The sequence below is a fragment of the Mus musculus genome, chromosome 13, assembly GCF_000001635.26.
Source record: "Mus musculus strain C57BL/6J chromosome 13, GRCm38.p6 C57BL/6J".
NCBI lineage: Eukaryota > Metazoa > Chordata > Mammalia > Rodentia > Muridae > Mus > Mus musculus.
The window spans coordinates 45,525,456-45,547,081 of NC_000079.6; the positions used below are offsets into that span (position 1 = coordinate 45,525,456).

Sequence of the window (21,626 nt, forward strand, 5' to 3'; positions counted from 1 at the left end):
ACCCTACCCGTACAGTGTGCCCTAATAGTTTCTCAGTTCCTTTCAGGCAGTCAGTTCCATTGAAAGCATGTGCTCTGAACACTGAGTGACAGAAGAAAGGTAGGGCCTATGCAATGGAGTTGTAAGAAGTAAGAGAAAGGATGGAGACATAGCTCAGTTGGTACAAATGCCATGCAAGCATAAAGTCCCAAGTTTGATTACTAGACCTATGTAGAAATGAGCACATGTAATCTTAGTGCTGGGCGGGCCAGAGAGGCAAGTTTCTGGAGCACATTGACAAGCCAGCCTAGCTCAATTGGAGAGCTTCTGGTAGAAAGGAGACCCCATCTCAAAAAATAAGGTGGATGGAGTCCTGAGGAGAGAAACACCGGAGGTTGACCTCTGGCCTCCATGCTTATGCACATACAACATGTGTTCTCTCTCTCTCTCTCTCTCTCTCTCTCTCTCTCTCTCTCTCTCTCATTCCCTCCCTCCCTCTCTCTGTCTCTGTCTCTGTCTCTGTCTCTGTCTCTCTCCTTCCCTCCCTCCCTCCCTCCCTCCCTCCCTCTGTCTCTCTCTGTCTCTCTCTCTGTCTCTCTCTCTGTCTCTCTCTCTGTCTCTCTCTCTCTCTCTCTCTCACACACATACACACACACACACACACACACACACACACAAACAAACATGCAAAGATAAAGTCAGGCACCACTTCTCAAGATGTTGCACACTTGGCTGGTGCTAAGGGCCACGCTTGGCCTGTTTGTAAACTGGGGTGAATTGTGTGTCATCCTCAAGAACAAAAACCAGAGGAGATTGAGCAGTGCAGGAATGTGGGGGCGGGAGGGGGTGGGGGGAGAGGGAGCAAGTGCAGAGCCAGGGTTTGTGAAGAGAGAGCATGGCAGAGGGAGCAGGAGTTCCCATAGACTTCTGGGCGGCCTCCAGCAGCAAGGACCTCTGCAGTGCCTGCTGGCCTGCCAGGAGGTGTTTAAATGCTCGCTCCGGTTGGTTTCCCCAGCAATAAACGGAAGACTTTGGCAAGGTAGATGTTTATGCCTAAGCCATTCTTTGCCTGCGCTGACCCCTGAAATCTGTGCTCCATTCAGAAACCTTCAGTGTATGCCCATGCCTCTGGTTCTTGGTGGTTTTTGAAAATGTTAATTCTCTCTTCTCTGGCTTTCCGAGGCACTGTAAGGAGGAGTTAGCATTTACCCGGGGCTCTCTGAGCTGAAGGGCTCTGGGTGAATGAATGTCTAGTGGTTTTAGAATCATGGGAGAAGCTGGCGATTCCCGGCCTTTGCACCAGGCCAGCGTTCCTCTGAACAGTCTGTTTGCTCTTCACCTATGGCCAGCTGGAGAAGGGAGGCAGAGGTGTTGGCTGAGAGAAGCTTCTAACCTTCCTAAGTATTTGCCTGCTGAAAATTTTAGATACTCTTTTAAGTGGATTAATACAGACTCAGCATGTCTATTATCTCCCCTCCCCCTCTTCCTATTTAGGTTTTCTTGTTGGTACTGGGAATTGAACATACAGTTTCAGATGCTTACACAAGACTGTCTTGTGCCACCTCCCCTCCTCCCCCAGGGACTGAACCCTGGGCTTTGAACATACTAGATGAATATTCTATTAAGCCACACCCCCAACCATCTTTTTTATTGCTTTTAATTTTGAGATAGGGCCTCACTACATTGACCACACTGGCCTTAAATTTGTCATCCTACTGCCTTGACTTTCCAGGCTGTTTGTACTATGGGCAAGTGTCACCATGTCCAGGAACCATTTCTTTTTAGATTTATGACCTTGAATATGAAACTTGGTTTGTTTCCTGGGGTCTATCAGTCCGCTTCCTGATAAGACCTGAGAAAAAAATAAGGCTCACGAAATTACAGTTCATGGTCACATGGCTCTGTGGTTTCTGGGTCTGTGTGGAGGTGAACATCATGACATGGTGTATTTGGGGGAGAAAAAAAAACCATGTACCTCATAGGAAGTAGAGACTGGGAGCTGAAGATAGTAAGAATAAGACACGCCCTCCAAAGATATGTCTCCCCTCATCTGCCACTTCCCCCAGGTGGGCCCCATCGCTTGCCCTTCCCACTCCCTCCTAAGGGCTCATGAACTTAGGAATTCATCAGTCCACGGCTGACCCTGATGATGCAGTAGTGCCCTCAACTTCCCCAAGCCCCATCTGTCAATACTGCAGCACTGTGGACCTAGCATTTGCCTCTGAGCTTTGGGGACATTTCCGATAGAAACCATGCCACTGGGGCAGTGGGGATGCCCAGCAGAAACTCCCTCCTGTCTGCATCAGTGTCTCAGATAGGGCACATGGTTTTCGTCTCGTCACGGCTGCCCGGGAAGTGAACAAGCACAAGCTACCGTAGTGACAGGGCCTATCATGCTTCCAGAGGCTGTCACACCCTCAAGCCTGTATCCACTCCCTACACAAGGTAGGGATGACATGATGACAGACAGCAGCTTCTTCTCTTAATCACCTTTGACCAGGCCCTCCCTACCCACAGACCTAACTCCCATGGCCAGAGGGCCACCTGTGCATAAACTTCACAGTGAAATCTGTATGTCACTTTTATTTCTGACTAGGTTTTATCCTCTCTTATCTGAACTGGCTCTTCATAATATCCTGTAGAACTAGTCCTGTTGGAAAAATGAGCGTTTTTCACTTTGCAAATGGCACGTCTCTGTGTCTAAATCTTTGGCTGTTCTTGCAATGGCATCATTGGGAGAGAGGCTCCGAATTCATGGGACAAGTGACAAGCACACTTTTGAGGTTCAAATTTTTTTCCAGGAAAACTTGTGCTAGAAAAGATATCCCACCAGTAGAAAGAATTAATGTGAATATTTTTTAATGTAGTGTTCAAAACCTCTGATGATTTGGTAGATGAAAGATAGACGCCTGCTGGCATATAAAGTTAAGTGCATGACATTAGCCATATCTGTTTCTTTTTGTTTCTATTGTCTTTTTTTTTTAAATGGAGCTTATGAGTTCTCCGTATATTCCAGCTGGTCACCCTTTGTCATAGCTTTCCCCTAGCTGGCTGTTGGTTGACTGGATCATCTCCTTGCATGCACATTATTTTTGTATAGATAGCTCTAACTGTGCCTTTACACTACCCTGCAGTTAATGGGGAATCAGCTTGGCCTTTAACCCAACTCCATCTTCCATCTGTGACGTCCGTCATCATTGTCGGATGACAGCTGGTGCTTATAACCAAGTAGCTTCACACTGACCTTGTCACCTCTTTCTAACAACCTTTTCTGTGGAGTTCAGTTATTTTGTAGATGTTAAAAAAAAAAAAAAAAACAAGAATATTTCCCCCAGGGAATTAATTCAGCGAAAGGACACTAGGGCTTTGGTGGGAGTAGAAAGAGTAAGGATGTGTTTTGCAAAATGTGACTTTGTACGGTTGTGAAAACCCAGTGAAGGGCATCTTGCCAAGCATCCTGGGTACCAGCTGAAGAATCCATGGGGCAGTGAGTTGTAATAAAAGGGCTATTTTTGCTCTTTCAAGATCCTGCAGTCAGAGAGCTTGTACTATTTCCAGCATAGATGCATTCTTGTAGTTGATGGATTCTGCCACTTCCTGGCTTGCAGGTCTATTCTTAGGACGGAAGCACCACTCCATTTGTAGACAGAGCCTGTACCAGTAGCATATGGCCCATCAGGGCCTGCTGCTCTTTCGTACCAAGGTGGGAACCCCAGCCTAGGGCCAGACACCACGAGAAGGTCAGTTTTTTAACCATGGCTTTTCAGGTTCTGTAAAGATCCTCCAGGGTTTTTGCAAATGCCTAAGTAGCCTTGCGCCCATTGCTAATGGCGTTTTTGATCAGCCGAGTGTGCACCATTGCTTGTGGATTTCGGGTCCCATAGAAGATTTTTGTTTTGACCTCATCAGCGTTGAGCTGTTCCATATGCCCTGACCTAGACACTCATGGATTTTCTGTTTCTAAACTTGTACATTTCTGTAGCTTCCATGCAATCACTTCACACAGGTGACTTTTCAAGAGGGGTCTCTGCTATCAGCTTCTGGCTGGAATTTAGTAGAAATGGAAGTCGGGGACACATTCATCGAGGCTCAGACCTAATCAACTTCAGAATTGGGGGCACTGTTTTCTTTTTGTCTCCTGGAACTGTGGTAGCCTCAATACACACATGCCCTTGGAGTCAGGAGTGAACCTCCCCACTGGCCACTCTGTGACCTCCCATACCTGCCCCAGAGTCATTTCTGGTGATGGAGAGCCCTGTTCTTCCTGTCGCAGGCAGGGAACGTGGTGACCGGAGAGATGGTGGAAGAGCTCATCCTCTCTGGAGCAGATATCATCAAAGTGGGAGTCGGACCAGGTGAGACCTGTCAAGAGCACAGCAGGGTTGACTGTGGGGAGCAGGGGCCTTGGGGCTTGGGGCTCCTGGAAGGAGGCTACATGGGAACCGTAAAGTACTCGCCCAGAGGTTCAAGGCTCATTCCTTTGGAAGATCTGATCTTCCCCGGGGAAGCTCCTGAGATGCCACTGAACTGCCCTCTGATGACCCCAGGCTCTTCCTACACGAGCAGACATGTGGTTGTGTGGTGAGGTTCTGACCAGAGTGTTAGTGTGGGAGAGCAGACTGCACAGGTCACTTTGAAGAGAAAGGTCTGTGGGGAATCCACGAGAACAGTTAATGAACAAGAATGGCTACGTCCATGTGAATGTTTGAAGGACCCTAAACACTTGTGACTAAGAGGCCACATTTGAACATGACCTGTGGCCCACTGGCTCCCCATGTGATACTAATGCACTGCTCAGGCACTAGGGCTAGCCGTAGGCCTCTTGAGTGAAGAAACCAACTAGAGCCAGTCCAGCCTTAACCTGGGAGTTGCAGTTTCTTATTGGGACTGGCAGGTGTTTGCTTTCCTGTTTCCCATAGCCAAGCCTACATCCTCACTGCCGTGTTTTAACATTCTGCCCTGAACATGCATCATTACCCAGATACTAGCATCAGAGTGAAGAGAAGAAAGACTATAGACACTTGATCTGGGACTAAAAAATAACAGCAGATCACATGCGCGCGCGCACACACACGCTAAAAAGCAACAGCCTTCTACCCTCAAAATACAGTCTTTTAAGAAGGAATCAGACAGGAATCAGATGCAAGGACCATGTAGGTGTGTGCCATTGTAGGAAGAGGACCCTTGTGCTGTGACCCAGCATAAGGAGGAGACTGTGTGAGCGCAATGATTGGAAAAATGGTCCGGTCGGCTCACAAAGCAGGCAGGCTTTTAACCTACAGGGAGACTTCAAGCTCTGCTGTTACCTGTGGTTTTCCTCAATGCCACCCACTTAGGCGGTTAATAACTTTCTGAGCAAGAGAAACGGTCCCCAGGCTGCCCCAAAAGCAGCACTTAGGGGACCCCACAAGTCCTGCAGGAGGAGCAGGAGGATGAGAGCTTTGGTGGAGCAGGAGTGACGGTGACTCACTCATGCTTGAGTTGCTGCATTCTTTCCATGCTATTTATAGTGTTCTTGTGCATGAGGCCCCTTCTCAGTGTCAGGCAGACGGGAGTGTGAAATCTCCAGAGCTTACTACCCAGCAGGGAAAACAGACCCCAGCACTCCCACACAGATAATGACTGAAACCGACTCCTCAAAAGACAATGTATGTGTGCTGCACAGTTTCCCTGGGGCCGTGAAATTTTAAGGTGGAGCCCTGAAAAATGGGGAAGATGTGGGAGTAGGGAGTGTTACGCGGAGAGGGAAGGGGAAGGGGAAGGGAGACAGGAGCAGACAAGAGAAGAAGCAGGTGGGACATGTAGGTGGGTACTCACTTGATTAGAAGTGGGGACATGGGACATAGGATCGGGATACTGGTGTTCCCTGGACCTGAAAGAACACAACCAGGACTGAATGGGACACTGGGGCAGGAGGAGGCAAGGGAGGAAGATATCCACGTGGTGGCAAAAGCCAAGTTGACCCCAGGTTCTGGGCAAGTGGTTCTCAACCTATGGGTCACAACCCCTTTGGAAGTGGTCACATGTGAAGAATCCTGCCTATCAGATATTCACAAGGATCACATGTCAGATATTCTGCCTATCAAATATTTACGTCATGATCCATAACAGTAACAAAATTAGAGTTATGAAGTAGCGATGAAATAATTTTATGGTTGGGGGTCAGCTCAGCATCAGGGAATGTATTACAGGGTCACAACATTAGGAAGGCTGGGAAGCACTGCCCTAGGCTGAGTGGGGACTCCGTCCAGGGAGATGGGGTGTACGGTAGGTATAGCATGAGATTAAGGCAGATGGATGGAAGCTGGGCTGTGTTTGGCCCAGGGTTGAGTAATCGGAACAGTTGTGTGGCTTCCTCACTCCAAGGTAAAGGTCAAACCCTGGGACAAGGCTTTTATTCACCCTAATGCAAATTCATTCCACCACAACCACACCAGGTGGGGTTTAGTTTGAGGGTGTGAGAAAGCCAGGAGAAAGCTGGGAGGATCCTGGGCGCCCCCTGGAAGTTGAGTCCTCATGTGTGGAGGGAGGGGAGGTTTCCATGCTCAACCATTGTGTGTGTGGGGGGGGGGGCTGAGGAGGGTGGGGGGAACATGGCATCAGGAAGGGCATTGAAGGTTGTGTGGGTGGTGATCTGTAAGACATTTGCCCTGGATGATGGTGAGGATTTGAAGGGCTTATATGGCCAGTGGGGTACTGTATAATAAGACCGTGTTGCCTGCCTAGTCAGCATATGTCCACTGTTGGGGAAAAGTCACCCTTCACTGGGGCAGGGCCATAAGATGGCGAAGGGGTGTCGTTTTCTATTGTGTTCGACTCACGCAGAACCCTCTGTGAATCCACCTCTCTTTCCACACAGGTTCTGTGTGCACCACCCGAACCAAGACAGGAGTGGGCTACCCGCAGCTGAGTGCGGTGATAGAGTGTGCTGACTCCGCCCATGGCCTCAAGGGGCACATCATCTCTGTGAGTATTAGGGTCTGGGAGCCTCTGGGGACCCTGGGGGAGATCTTTGCCATGCCTCTGAGGGACCATGCTGCCTTCAAATACCCTACCTCCCAAAATATCACATTTATGGGTCCTAGAGATCTGGATGTCAGCAATGAATTTGGGAGGGGCAGGCTAAGGGCCATCATATCTCAGGTTCAGGAGTTGGGAAATGCTTGGGGAAGTGATAAGGAAATGTGGGGGTTTGTTACAGATGAGATGACAGAAGGAAAAAATAAAAATGAAGTCACTGGAGTGGGGAGGGGAAGGGGGTAGAAATGCAGATCTCGGATGAGTTCTTGGGAGAGTGTGGCTAAGAACTATGTGGGAGTCGGGGGGTGGTGGTGGCGGGGGGCATTCTTCTCAGCCCAATAGGAAGTTATTGAAGATGTCAAAGCAGGAGGTTGCAAGTGGGCAGGTTGCTTTTCAGCAGCCAACAGGCTGGCTCCTCTGGGAAGGGTTAAGAATGGGCAGGACACCGATCTGAAGGGCGTTTGGGGAACAGAATTAAGCTGTGGCAGTGGAGTTGGTGTTTCCGGGGCTGGTCAAGGAGGAAGATTCCACTTTGGCCTTGTGGGCTGGTTCTTAAGAATGGCTACAGAGGAACAAGATCACTCTGGATTTGTAGGTTCGTGTTGGTTTCTGAGGGGCGTGGCAGGCACCAAGGTAGGTAGAGAGTCCAGTGGCCTTGGGAACTTGTGAGCGGGTGAAGAAGCAGAGGGATGCGCAGGTGGGAAGCGAACCTCAGACCTTGAGTCAGCAGGAGCCTCTGACAGGAAGGAGGAGGAGTGAGCTGAGGCAGTCGGATGCTTCCACCTCACCTGTGACTTGTGGAGGGCAGGGTCAGTCAAGGTGTGGGAAGGAAGGAGTTGAACATGGCACGGGTATTCTGACAGAACTCCTGGGATGATGATGACCATCCCCAGCCATCAAATGCACCTACTCCATCCACATCATTCACAAAACCACCGTGTAAACCACTGCCAAGAGTTACGTGATTTGAGCTACATACTACAGGCCCATGCTGTAGTGGACCATGGTACCTGCTTGGTTAGTTAAGATGGATGGATGGATGGATGGATGGATGGATGGATGGATGGATGATGGATGGGTGGATAGATGATGTGCCCAGCTGTTCCTTGACATTCTCTAGGGATGGAGTCCAGCACTCCCATGGGAAACCACAGTCCACAGAGGTTCACGTCTCTCCCTGTGCACAGTGGACTGGTATTGAGGTATAACCTCCATACCTATTCCCGTATACTTTAAATCATCTCCAGATGACCTCATATGGAGTGAATGCTAGGTAAACAGTTGCTACCCTGCATTGCTTATGGGATAACAAGAAATGTCTGTGCACATTTAGTACAGGTGAAGATTTTTTTCATTAAGTATTTTTGTCTGCAGTTGGTTGAACAAACAGGTTAAAAAAATCATAACTATGTAAGATAGGCTATTTCCCTACTTCCCTTCTCTCCTTCCCTCTTTTTCTATTCTTCTCCCCTCTCCCTCCCACCCACCCACCCACCCACCCATCCATCCACCCACCCATCCGTGCACATTTTTGTACACAAGTACAATTACACATTGCATTCAGAGTGATGGTATATTTTTAACGGTTCATAACGGGGCTGATTTGACTTGAATGTATCAAACCTTCCAGTCATTTGACTTAGGCAGTTGCTAGGCCAGGCTTCCACAGGGGCTCACCAATAGATTTTCCTGCAAGTCCAGATGTAAGAACTTAGGCCATCATCACTGTGGAGCGCTGCCTCGTTGGCTTTGGCTCCATTCCACAGCCTGTGGAGATCTCAGCCTCCGGTTTCTGTTTCATGGTAGCCTCTCGGTGGCGTTCTAGCCCTGCAGGCTTGGCTTCGTGAGTGCTCAGGGTAAGAAACCTCTAGGCGCCAGGCATTAACCAGTACTTCAGATGGCTGTCCGCTGCCACAGCTAGAATCCAGGTGTCGGCTCACACTGCACATGGCCTATACTTCTCCTGTTTCCTCATTCGGTAGGCGTCTGCTCGCCCGTTCATTCGGAAAGTATCTACAATGTCAGTGGTTCCCAACCTTCCTAATGCTGCTACCCTTTAATACAGTTCCTCATGTTGTGCTGACCCCCCAACCGTAAAATTATTTCATTGCTGCCTCTCATATCTGTAAGCTTGCTACTGTTATGAGTCATAAACTAAGTATCTTATATGTGGGTTATCTGATATAAGATCCCTGTGAAAGCATTCAACACCCAAAGGTGCTACTATGTGCTACACACTAGAATAAATGAAAAAAGGTTAATGATAGTTCTATAACACACACACACACACACACACACACACACACAGTACTTTTCCAGGTTTTGCTCCACTGAGAAGAACACACATTTATTGAAGTAGCGTGTAAAAAAGCTGACAGAGCTGTGAATCTGCATTTGCAAGCAGGACACTTAACTTAGCTGGAGCCACCCAGGAATCCCAGGCTCTTGTTGGCCGGTGGCTCTCAAAGTTTCTGTCAAGACCTAGCTCCGAGAAACCACTCCAAGAAGTGTGCATTTACACACACACACACACACACACACACACACACACGTTTCCTGGCCTGAATCCCAGTGAATTAACCATTTCTGAGGTTGGCTCTAGTTGTGTGACTTTTCCAGGGGAGACAGGAACAAACGTCTGTTCACCCCAGATTAGACACCCATGCCTGAATGAAGAAATGATCCCATCCAAATGCAGTTTTGTGAACCAATAATTATTGGGGCTTACTTCACAGGGGCAAGTAGTTACAGGAGTGTGTGTGTGTGTGTGTGTGAACTACCCCAGCATGAGTGATCACCTCACAGCACTGCCTGAAGGCAATTCCAACCACAGCTACACCACATGCAGCTGGGTAGGAAGGCATGTGTGGCTGGACTCTACAGAGTGGCTCTGATAACCGTCCCCACCCCTTCTGTCTAGGAGGACATGTTAACAGGCCTGAGCTTTCCAGGGTCTCTCATGTGCAGGCCATCCTGGTTCTCCCCCCACCCCAGTTTTGTGACATCTGGAGGACAGAGTTGCACCAGAGCCCCCAAAGCCTCAGGTGTGACTGTAAGTCCCTTTACCATCTTCGCCATCAGGGCTCTCAGTGGCTCTGTGTCACATACACATCTTAAATGGCTGCTGCTGCCAGCTGAGGGGAGATCGTGTTGGGTTTCTAAGGTGTGAATGAGAGAATAAGTGAGTTCCCTTGGCCAGGGAGAAGCAGTTGGTTTTGAGTTCCTTTCTCCCCCTGCCCCATGCCTTCTCACACCATCCTCTCTACAGAGGCCTGAGCCATAATGTGTGTTTGAGCCGCGTGTCAGCCCTCAGGTACTTCCCACCTTTTGTTTGAGACATTGTTTTTCATTGGCCTGGAACTGTCCTAGACAGGCAAGGTTAGCTGTCTGGCGTGTGAGGTTCCTGTCTTCAGGCCTCTGTGGCTATGTGGAGACAGCCAGTCTGGGCTGCTGCACTCAGCTGTTAACATGAGTTCTGGGTATTCAAACCCAGGTCCTCACAATTAGGAGGCAAACGATTGACCAGCTGGGCCATCACCTCAGTCCCTGAGCAACTATTTTTAATCAGAAGAGGCATGCCAGCAATCCCTGAACCAAATCACTCCTATCCCATGATGCCTTCTGTCCTTAAATATAACGCTAGCCATGTTGAGAAACAAGACAAGCAAAGATTGTCAATTCCTGCCTTGCATATTTGCCCAAGACTCAATTGTTTTACAATTTCTTAGCAGCTGACTATCTTAGTTGACAGGAGGGTACTCCATGTTCTGTCTTCCTAGAGCATCATGGGATTCCTTGAACTGTAAACTGTAGAAGGTGCCAACTTCAGCCTCTTGATAAAGCATGTTAAATTGCTTTGCACTCAACACCTCTTGTATTCTGGCATGTTGGATGTGCATCACCCGTTTCTCGTAAGTGTACACACCAGCAACGTGAACAGACAAGACCGTGGATAAAATACTCTCTCCATGGTATTATGCAGCCACATTAACCAAGGACTTTGGGTCCACTGGAAAATAGGCTTGTCTGCTTTTTTAGTTTAAAAAATGGTATGTGTATAATTGTTTTTGCTTACATATATCTCTGTACCAGGTGTGTGCCTGGTGCCTGCGGAAGCCTGAAGAGAAGGCATCAGCTCCCCTAGTACAGATGGTTGTAAACCGTTGTGTGGGTGCTGGGAATTGAACCCAGGTCCTCTGGAAGAGCAGTATGCCTATCAGCTGAGCCATATCTCCAGCCTGAAGCATTTCTTGAGGTCTCAGTGACAATGGGCTTCTGAGACAGGCGTTAGTTCTGACCACCATCCTGTGATTTTTTTTTCAGGTGTTCACATGATAAATCCTAGTGTAGTCCCAAGCTACTTAGGAGTGCGCAAAGAGTATTCTGAAGTCACATTGCTGGGGACTCAGCGACAAACAAAAGCTTGCGTTTATGTAATCTGATTATGGGTTGCAGTCCTGTGTGTAGCGCTGGCTTTAATTTTTATGCCTTTTTTGTGTCTATATAACCCATGCACACGAGTGAAGGTCAGAGGACACCTTTAGGGAGTCCGTTTTCTCCTACCATGTGGAAACAGTCTCTTGTTGCTGTGCTGTGTACCCCAGGCTAGCTGCCTCATAACTTTCTCTGCCTGATTCTTGTCTCTACATCTCATCAGGGGAACGCTGGGCTCACGGGCACATGCTGGGATCATGGGGACATGTCACCACATCCTGCTTTTCACGTGGGTTCTGGGGATTGGATTAGGACTGACTTGGGCCATGGGTTTGCATAGCTTCCACTTCTAGCCGCCCAACCAGCTCCTGGAGCTGGTTTTTATCTAAGATAAAACTCTAGAAAGCGAGCGGGGTAAGCAAGGGACATGTGAAGTGGAAAGCAAACATTTGGAGGCGAAGAGAAACAAGCCTGGAAGCAGTCACATGGTTTTTGTGATGTCACACTGAGGGCTTTGCCCAGATACCTTGTCCAGAGAATCTGACTCTTAAAATAGTCAGGCTTCACGGGAGCCACTCGAGAACCATGCACTTGACTGAGCAAGTATTTACCCTTAGAAATGTTTGGAAGGAAAGACTGAGTCTTCAGCACCTCCCCACTGATCAGAGCTGCAAGCATAAAAACATTTTGTTTATGCTCATATATATTATACATATAATATATATGTATATATATTATGCATATAATATGTAACATACATGTGTTATATGTGTAGTATATAATATATACACATATATTATACTTATAATATATATATTGTACATATAATATATACACATATATTATATGTATAATATTATGTGTATATATATATATATATTATACATATATATTGATGATGTCTGTCTCTGATTTCTGAATCTTCCTGCCTCTGCATTCTGAGTGATAGGCTCACAGACATCTATCAGCAAGGATAGCTAAGCAGCAGGCTTTGAACCCTCCTCCTTGGAGTGTGAGGGCCAATTAGGTGATGGAGAAAGACTATCCTTAGTGTATGTGTGTGTGTGTGTGGGGGGTGCAGGCCTGTAGTCCCAGCACCCAGGAGGTTGACATAGTGAGACTCTGTCTCCGGCCAAACAGAAGAGTGTCGAGTCACAGAGCCTAGTACTTTCGGGGTGAGATGTTCTTTGCAAGGAAGGGTCTTGCCCCTCTTGTAGCTAGATGTCCCCACCTGCAACTCAAGAGGTGGTTGCCTTGCCGACTTTCACCTGTTACCCCACAGACATAATGTGTTCCTAAACCAAATGTCCAGCTCCGTGTAGCTGGCTCCCACTTTATGAAGACAGGGCCTTCCTTCTGAGGTCTTGGCGTTTGTCAAGCCCACGCTGTGCTTGGCTACATCCCTGTCACTTTGTTCACTGTCCCCATCTCTTCCTGTTCCTTCCCGGGCTGTCTGTCTCTCTGTGCTTTGCTGGCACTCGAGAGCATTGGCACCCTTCTCTTTCCATATCACCCAGGCTCTGCTAGGATAGTAAATCGCAGCCTGCACATTGGGGGTCTCGCTAATAAGGAAGCACGTAAAGGCTGTATCCTAGGAACTTTGAGTCAGTGACTGTAACCTAAGCTTGCAGCTTATCATGCTGCCTGTGAGGCCAGCCTGTGCTGTGTGGGCAGAGTGGATGTCAGCAATGAGCACTTGTTTTTAAGGACATCTGATGGACTGGAGATGCAAGGCAGCTGAGAAGATAGAGGAGCCAGCTCCGTGCCCTTTTTCTCAGCTCTTAAAATAATCTAGCGCTCAGACTAAAAAAAAATCTCACCTCTCTGTAGGCAGGGAGGGGTGGCTTCTGAGCGGGGAGGAGGAGGGAGCAGGGAGTGGCTGGGCATGTTATATAATGGTGTAGCGGGGGACAGTGGCCAGTCTGACACACTTTGTCCTCCTCCCCAGACATAGGTGCTTGAGACCAGAGGGTGGATGGGCAGGGGTGACGGCCTCTGACCGTCAAAGTGAGGGTAGTGTTGGGCCAGCTGCTTGGGTAGGGATGGGAGGTAGTTCCTGGTTACTTCCTCCTCACTGGTGAGCATGGTCTGGCCTGTTCCCACCTTACTGATATTCTCTCCTTCCTTCCTTTGAAGGATGGAGGCTGCACATGTCCAGGAGATGTCGCCAAAGCCTTTGGTAAGTACGAGGGACACAGCTCTGCCACAAGGGGGAGAGGGGCTGACAGGGAAGGAGGAGCTCTGGATAGCTTGGAAGAACCAGATGGAGAAGGGAACCCCCGAGGGGCTTCTGAGCTCATCGGGACTTTTCTTTGCCGGGGGGTTTCATTTCTGTCTAACCAATTCCCGGCTCAGCTTGCTTCGGGTCTGTTGCTGAGCAAGCCGGGAGCCCAGAATGGGGATGGCGAGCTAGGAGTGGGTCGGCTTGTGATGTTTTCAGTAAGAGAGGGGAATGCCCAGCGCTCGCTCCCGTGACTCTGGCTCCGCTGTGCAGATACCACCACCTGGAGCAGCCCCCACCTCATCCTGGCTGGATCCAGTCTTGGTGGAAGGTTGACCAGGCCTGCCTCCCACTAGAGGGCAGTAGTGTCTGCTGTAACCCATCAAGGTCTCTGCTGTAGGGCTTCTGGGCTCCCTGTTTGTGCCACACACTAACATCTCACAAGAAGGGGGGTAAAACAGAGCTGCTGAGCCCGTATGTGCTGCCCCCTTTCCACAAACGGGAACTACCTGCCCAGCCTCAGATTGTTCAGCTGTACACTATACAACACCACACACACATACACACTGTGGTAGAAAACTTTTTGTCATAGTAACAACAACACAAACATTAGAGTTACGTTGTATTTGTGTGCATTGTATAGTAATCAGCTCTCTCCTTCCACCGTGTGGGTCTGGGGGTGTTTCAGCTTGTGAGCAAGTGCCTTTACCTGGTGAGCCATCCCACCAGCCCTTGGTCTGTTTTTACAGCAGTGATAGAGGAGGATCCTGCTGGCTCAGTTTCTTAGCAACCCAACGTATAGCATAAAAAAAAAATGCCTGCCCCTAGATCTGCTGTGAAAGAGAGAACAAACCCTCTTCTATCTTGCCTATCCAGGGTATGACAAGGTCACAGTCCCACAGTTAGCTGCAGGGCCTTATCCTTAAGCATTACCTAGTGTGGGCTTCCTCCGGGTATGCCCCATGGACCACAGTACTAAGTGGGAGCTAAACACACTAAAAAGCTACAGTCCTTCAGGAGGTACCATGTCCCCAGGCTTGGTGCTGTCCTCAGCTTTCCTCAGGCCTTTGACCTGCTCTGTTTAAAGTGTAGTCCTGCATGCACCAAGGAAAGAGAGCAGGACCTCGTCTAGGAAAAGCCAGCTGGGAAGCAATTTGAGCGTTGAGAAATACAAATCACCGGGAACCAGTTTAAGCAGTTGTGTAGAGCAGATCTGTGCTCAGGGTTCCTGCTGGTGACTTTCTTCATCTGAAGGTCTGGCCAGACTAGTTATCTCACTGCCTCCTTAAAAATCACAGCGGAGTCAGGCTTGGTAGCGCAAGCCTTTAATCCCAGCACTCGGGAGGCAGAGGCAGGCGGATTTCTGAGTTCGAGACCAGCCTCAAACAGGTCTACAAAGTGAGTTCCAGAACAGCCAGGGCTATACAGAGAAACCCTGTCTGAAAATAAAACAAGAAAAAAAATCACAGCGGGAGGCGGGGGTCAGCATTGGTGTCTGAGAGCTGCTAGTGGCACACTGTGGAGTCCATGCCTTGCTTACCAGGGTCAGCTCCACACAGCATCGCCTTCTAACAGATGGAGCAGAGTAGAATTGACTTAGTGCTTACCCTGGGCTTGTGTGTGTTTCCTTATAAGTGTTCAGATGACCCCAGCAGAGACATCAAGGCTGCTTCTCACCTACTATTGGTCTGTCATTCACCCTGTTACTCGGCATCCATTTGCAGGATATTTGATCACACCATGAGCCCTGAGATTGTGTTATTTACTTGGGGGATGGGGAATGGGGTGAGGGAACTATTTCTAATTGTGGTGTGGCTCAGTCCTTAGCACACACCTCTAATCCCTCTAGCTGGAATATAGACATGTTCTTAGTCCACCTCTTTAATCCCAAACAATGAAGGTAAATTTAGTTTGTAGAAGAAGCCAGCCATGTTTGAAAGCGATGTCTAATGGAGTGGCAGACAATGTGATGAATCAGAGAAAGATTTGACAGAATAGGACATGCCCAACTCTCATGAGGAGAGAGGGGAGGCAACATAAGGAGGAGCCACACAGATGGAGAGAGGAAAGAGACGGTTTCACTGGAGAGTTGTAGAGACAGGTTGCAGAGAGAACAAGCTACGACACAGGGGAAGACAAAACGAGCCAGAGAGACGAGAAGAAGCCAGAAGATGGGAACAGATTTTCAGAGTTTGAGGCCAAGCAGAGCAATTCAGTTAGAGGTCCAGAGTGAATCCGCCAGCTTGGAGAGGAATTTTGAGTCAGAACAGCTGAGTTGAACCAGCCAGCCAGAGTTCAGGCAGAACAAGAAAGGGTGAGCTTATTCAGCAGCAAGTCTCGGAGCTGAAGACATTCTAGGCCTAGGTTAGATTGTCCAGAGGCTAGAAGCATCCAGGGCTAGGCCTAGGTTAGCAGACTGAGGCAGTGGGCCTCGGAGATGACAGTTGTATCAGACAAATAAAAGATGCTGTTGCATTCTGTTATGGACCAGTTTAGTTCCAAATGGAACCCTTGGTGACTCCGAGGGAAAAATCATTGTTAGTGTCTCAATTCTTAGTCCACTGTTCAGTTGACAGAAGTTAATTTGGTTCATGGCTGAGGAGTGTGGGATGCCCAAGATGCATCAGTACTTGCCTGAGCCCTCGAGAGGATCTTCCTGCTGTACTATAGGTTGACTGAGCCTTCACATAGGGAAAGAGCAATTGTTTTACAGGGCTACCGAGAACTTCATGTCTGTAACCTGCATGACTTCCCAGAGGCCTCAGCTTGCAACATACAAACTGAACTGTATAATGCATCATATTTGACACCCATAGTTATCCAAGGGCAGCAATATAGAAAATCAATTGAAATTTTGTTGAATTGTTTTTGGTTTTGACATAAGGTCTCAAGTAGCCCAGGCTAGCTATATATATAGCCAAGGATGATCTTGAGTAACTTCTTGTTCTCCTGCCTTCGCCTCCCAAGTGCTGAGATTACAAGCAAATGGTACCATGCCTGGTTTATGCTGGGATCAAACCCAGGGCCTCCTGAATGATAGGAAACTGAGTTTCATCCCCAGCCTGCAGTCAGAGTACCGAATTCAAGGTCATAGGATATGCTTTGTAAGATGCACGCAATCTTCCAGGCCTCTCTGGATGTAAAGGAGCAAGACCTGTTTGGAAGGTTTCATAGCCAGTCCCTGATCCATTCAAGGCACTCCTGACTGTCTCTCCCCTCCCTCATTTCCTTCAGTCTTCAGTCTTAGATGGACACGGAACCATGCTTAGAGTCAGGGAGCATGAAATGGACAAGACCCTCTTTCTAGATGATGCTATACTCTCTGAGCCTACCTCTGCCCTGTCCTTCTGTCCACTCGTTGGCGTGTAGGAGCTGGTGCAGACTTTGTCATGCTGGGAGGCATGTTTTCAGGCCACACCGAGTGTGCAGGTGAGGTGATCGAGAGGAACGGGCAGAAGCTGAAACTCTTCTATGGCATGAGCTCAGACACAGCCATGAAGAAACACGCAGGAGGCGTCGCCGAGTACAGGTATGGCTACTGCATGGCTTAGGCTGTGTCCACCAGTCTGGCTAGAGCCACTGTGTATTCTTGTCCTTTATGGGAGGGGCTAGAAATATAGACCCAGCATCTTTGTACGAAGCACTGACTTACATTCTGCTAGCATTTACCACAGCAAGCGTGGGACAGGCAGAGGTATGATTACAAGGTCTAAGCCAGGGAGGGGATGACCCAGCCTCCTGTGGTTACACATGAGTCCTGCCTTGTCTCAAAAGATCCCTCCCTGAACAGCCTCTGTCACCCTCCATCTCTAGCCTAAGATAATTCACCCTCTGAGGATGAAGAGTGGTCTTTCATGTGTAGCAAACAGACAGGAGCTTTCCTGGAGGATATTGTCATCTACAGTGTTTCGTTTACTGCCCCACGGGCTCTGACAGTTGACACAGGCAATGTTCTCAGCTGGTTAACCATATCACCTAACTGCAGAATCAAGACTCTAGGGTGAGGTGCAGTTTTAAAACTCCCAACCTCGCCAAGGCCACCTGGTCTTTTCCATTCACTTCCAGAGTAACCTCATGGATGCTTAAACAAATCCACATCAGAGCAGACCTGATGCATTGCCCTGCTCCTTAGAGCCTGCCCCTGAAGCTCATCAGAGCCAGCTCTGAGGATAGACTCCATGAAGGACATGGGGCAGAATGTCTCACGTGCTTAAAGAAAAGCTGGCTTCACAGGAGGATGGGAAGCCTATTCCTTGCTGGCTCACACCTTCTGTGCCCAGACACTTGCCCAACAGTCCGAAGTTTCTTCCCAGGGAGTGGGATTCTGGCACCTCATGTAAGGAGAAGCCACACGACTCCACTGAGTGGCAGTAGTGGGTAGGGTGGGAAGTATGACAATCTGATTGCCGCTGCCTTTTCACCTAGTCACTTCTCTTCAAGTGGGAACCTTGACAAACATGGAAGGGGGAGCTGGGGGAGCAAGAGGTATGGAGTTGGTCTCAGTGGGAAGTGCCACACAACCCTTACTTAGTGTTGCTTTTGGACCCCTTCCTGCTATCATGTTTCCTGGATTCTCTGGCCAAGAAGCCCACTGTCTTTCCAGCAGGCACAGTCACCTTCTGAGGGCCATGTGGCATGCTGGGCCAAGATGATGTTGAGCCACGTGGTTGAGTGGCCATTCTATGCTCCATTTGAAGTACATGTTCCTGCCTTCCAGCTGTTTCGAGTCCTCCCAAAAGAGCAGTGGACAGAGAAAGGCAGGGCAGGCTGTAACAATACAGAAGCCAGGAGCTGAGGGAGAAGCCATCTGGGGACTTCAGCAGGGTGGAGGTGTCAGGGAAACACTGAGCCTCAGTTTGGGAAGCGGGTTCAGATCTTAGAGTTCTTCATTGAGAATGCTGAAGGAAGCAGGACCTCCACCTACAGTTAGCCTGAGCATCACCACCTTATCCTGCTGCTGTCTCTCTCCCACTTGCAACCTTGCCGTAACATTGTGACATGAGTTCAAATCCCTCCTCTGACCTCAGATTTCACTGCTGCCTGGTCATTAGTGCTGTGCTAGCCTCTCGTCAGTCATTAGCACTTACATGAGTGTTACAGGTGAGTAGACGTTGGGGTCCCATAGTGGGTTACTCATTAAAAAAATGCCATCACCTTAGCAAAGAGGAAAGAACTTGGGAAGGTCTTGAACCATCTGTCATGGCAGCTGTCATGGGTGCACACAGGTATGTGGCTCTCGGGTCACAGAGCTCTGAGATCTGAGCCAGCTTAGACATGTTAGATGCCCTCTGTCCTAGCCTCTAAACAGCCTGTCACCCAGCCCATGATTTAAGGTGTTACACTTCATGCAGGGTGTGGGAGCACACGTTAGGTGAAGACAAGTTCACATTCCATTTGTATTCTAGGCAGTGAGTTTCAGACTGAGTTCCTATGTTCTAGCCAATGACTAGGCACAGAAAGTTCTAGAACTTTTAGGTACCTGTTAGGGCTTGCCTGGGGCCTCGCCTTCTGCAGTGCTTCTGTGCAAGCATGCTCAGAGCCTGTCTCCATTTTGCAGGATCAAGGTCTGACGTACTGTACAAGGTGTTTTGCGATGTTCTTGGGATGAAGGACAAGGGGAGAGCTTGATGTCACTTAGTGTTTGCACATTAGGCCCAGCCTGAATTTCTATGCACGGCTCTGAAAATGTGGAGATACCACCTGCAGTTCTGAGTGTTATCCGAGCATAACCTCTCAACCCCGGCTCTGGGCAATGGGGGTGTGAGAGACTGAAACAAATGGACCTGGCACATGGTAGAACCTGTAGAACCTGGCGAAGGGCATCCCTGGCAAAGGACTGGCAGGCTGTGGGGGTGCAGTTACTGCATCTTCAGGGCAGAACCTTGTAGCTCTTAGGCAGGCCTGTGATTCCCATAGTGCTTCCCCTGAGGATACATAGCAGCCATAGAGCTGATGCTTAGGAAGGCAAGCCCTGTGCTTTTCCTATCAGCCAACATGGATGGATGGATGGAGGGAATGTGGCAGGAGGTGGTAGCGGGCGGGAGGCAGCCCAGTCGGCTCTGTTTTCCCCAGGGAGGAATTAGGCTATTTGGTGGTTGGTTCCCAAATAGAAACCATAAGATTGGAAGAATATGGTTAGGGGAGAATGTCACTACTGGGGACTGGGGGTGAGGGCGCTCTATCTCTCTATCTCATATTGCTAACCAAGACCTCTCTCTCCTCCGTGAACAGGGAAGTTCTTATAGGGTTGGAGGGATACCTCATCTTTCAGGGTCTCAGTAGGGATGTTAGAGTGGGTGAAACACTACCCTGTGGGTTTAACATTGCTGACACATTCCCACACTCACCAAAGCCTTTGTTAGCTGGATAAGACTTGGCACTGGATGGGGAAGGGCCTTGCAGCACCCCGCCCCTCTCCAAGGAGTTACGGGCAATTCATGGTTGCCAGGGGGAGTCGTTTTCTTCAATGGTGTGACCAGTGGTGAGGTGCCCCGTGCTCAAGGACATAACCCTACTGAGTGAATCAGCTCAATGGATCACAATGAAACAAACCAAAAGGGTGGGAGAACTGGGGGTGGGAGGGGCTTATGAGGAAAGAGCAGGAGTGATTTTATAGGTGGTGATGGGGAACGTAAAATGTCCCAAACACTCCATTTGCATGTTGTCAAAGGAATAAAGGCTATACAGCAGGGAGAATTCTACCTTAGTTATTAAGGGGAAAAATAAGATTATTCCTCCTTACCCCTCTCCTTTCCCTCCTCAGGGCCTCCGAGGGCAAGACCGTGGAAGTGCCTTACAAAGGGGACGTGGAGAACACCATTCTGGATATCCTTGGAGGACTGCGCTCCACCTGTACCTACGTCGGGGCTGCCAAGCTCAAAGAGCTCAGCAGGAGAGCCACGTTCATCCGGGTGACCCAACAGCACAACACGGTGTTTGGTTAACCTCGGGGATGCAGACCTCAGTGTTGAGCCGAGTGGAAGCCTCCTTTCACCATGCTTCGCCCCTCCCCTCCTTATCTGCCTTGGCAGGCTGGCTGCTATCACAGATGCTGAGACTGAGTCCTTGTCCTGATCTTGTAGCCCGAGACCTTGGGGCTTGCCCTAGTGCCTGTGTGGGGCCCAGGAGCAGGGCGCTCGTGGGGCCCCGGGTCAGCTCCTAGAACTCATCGCCTCCTGGTGTCAACCAGCCCTTGCACCCTCCTTTCTGTCCGCCGTTAGTTTTCTTTCTAAAGGACAATGGTTTCACTTTTAATATAATGCTATGATCTTGACTGAGTGCTGGAGTTTGCGTGTTCAGGACCACAGTCCTATAGAGCCTCATAAGCATTGGGAAAGCCTGCCCAGTCAGGTAAGTGAACTTCAGTGGTTAACACACAAGGCCCTTGGTTGGGGAGGGAGTGTGGTGTGGGGCTGAGCAAGAGCCTACAAAGCTCACAACCCACCTACTGCTACCTGCAGCTTTTTGTTGCTGGGAAGCAAAAAAAAAAAAAAAAAAAAATGCAATGAGCAGGGTCGCAGGCTCTCAGGTTGCAGGGTCAATGGACATGAATTGTCCAACCCTGTTAGCTTATCTCCCAGCCTGTTCAGAGCTGCTAGCAAGCTCGACCTGTCCTGGGATTTTGTGTAGTATGTCAGATACGCAGTTGATCTCCAACTTGTCAGGCTGGCTGGCCCTCTCTCTTTTTTAAAGTCAGGATCTAGCTGGTAGCCCAGGCTGACTTCGAACTTGCAATCCTCCTGCTGCAGCTCAGCCAGGCTGGCCCCTCTCCAGGTGTTTACAAACCATCTTGAAGCCTCACAGATGTTTTATGAAAAAGCCATGAAGAAGCCTTGCTGAAAACCAAGTGCTCTGAGGCCTAAAGGGGCTTAGATTGTGAGTCACGGAAAGTCCCTTGTATGAATACTTCCTGGGAAGTAGCTATGTAGGAAGGTGGCCATTATTGGCTGGTAAGAGAGACTCTGTCTTGGAG

The 21,626-nt window shown here is 49.1% G+C and overlaps 1 protein-coding gene across 4 annotated transcripts in view; it reads left to right on the forward strand.

Annotated features, from left to right (window-relative positions):
• Gmpr (guanosine monophosphate reductase) overlaps positions 1–20,931 on the forward strand; it is a 38,959-nt gene extending 18,028 nt beyond the window's left edge. For all 4 annotated transcript variants that reach the window (XM_030247352.1, NM_025508.5, XM_017315562.1 and 1 more), the window contains 5 exons: positions 4,253–4,334; positions 6,839–6,945; positions 13,570–13,612; positions 17,024–17,183; positions 20,418–20,931. In XM_030247352.1, coding sequence (XP_030103212.1) covers positions 4,253–4,334; positions 6,839–6,945; positions 13,570–13,612; positions 17,024–17,183; positions 20,418–20,598 — 573 coding nt within the window. In that variant the 3' untranslated portion in view covers positions 20,599–20,931. The remainder of the gene's footprint in view (positions 1–4,252; positions 4,335–6,838; positions 6,946–13,569; positions 13,613–17,023; positions 17,184–20,417) is intronic.
• The last annotated feature ends 695 nt before the right edge of the window (positions 20,932–21,626 follow it).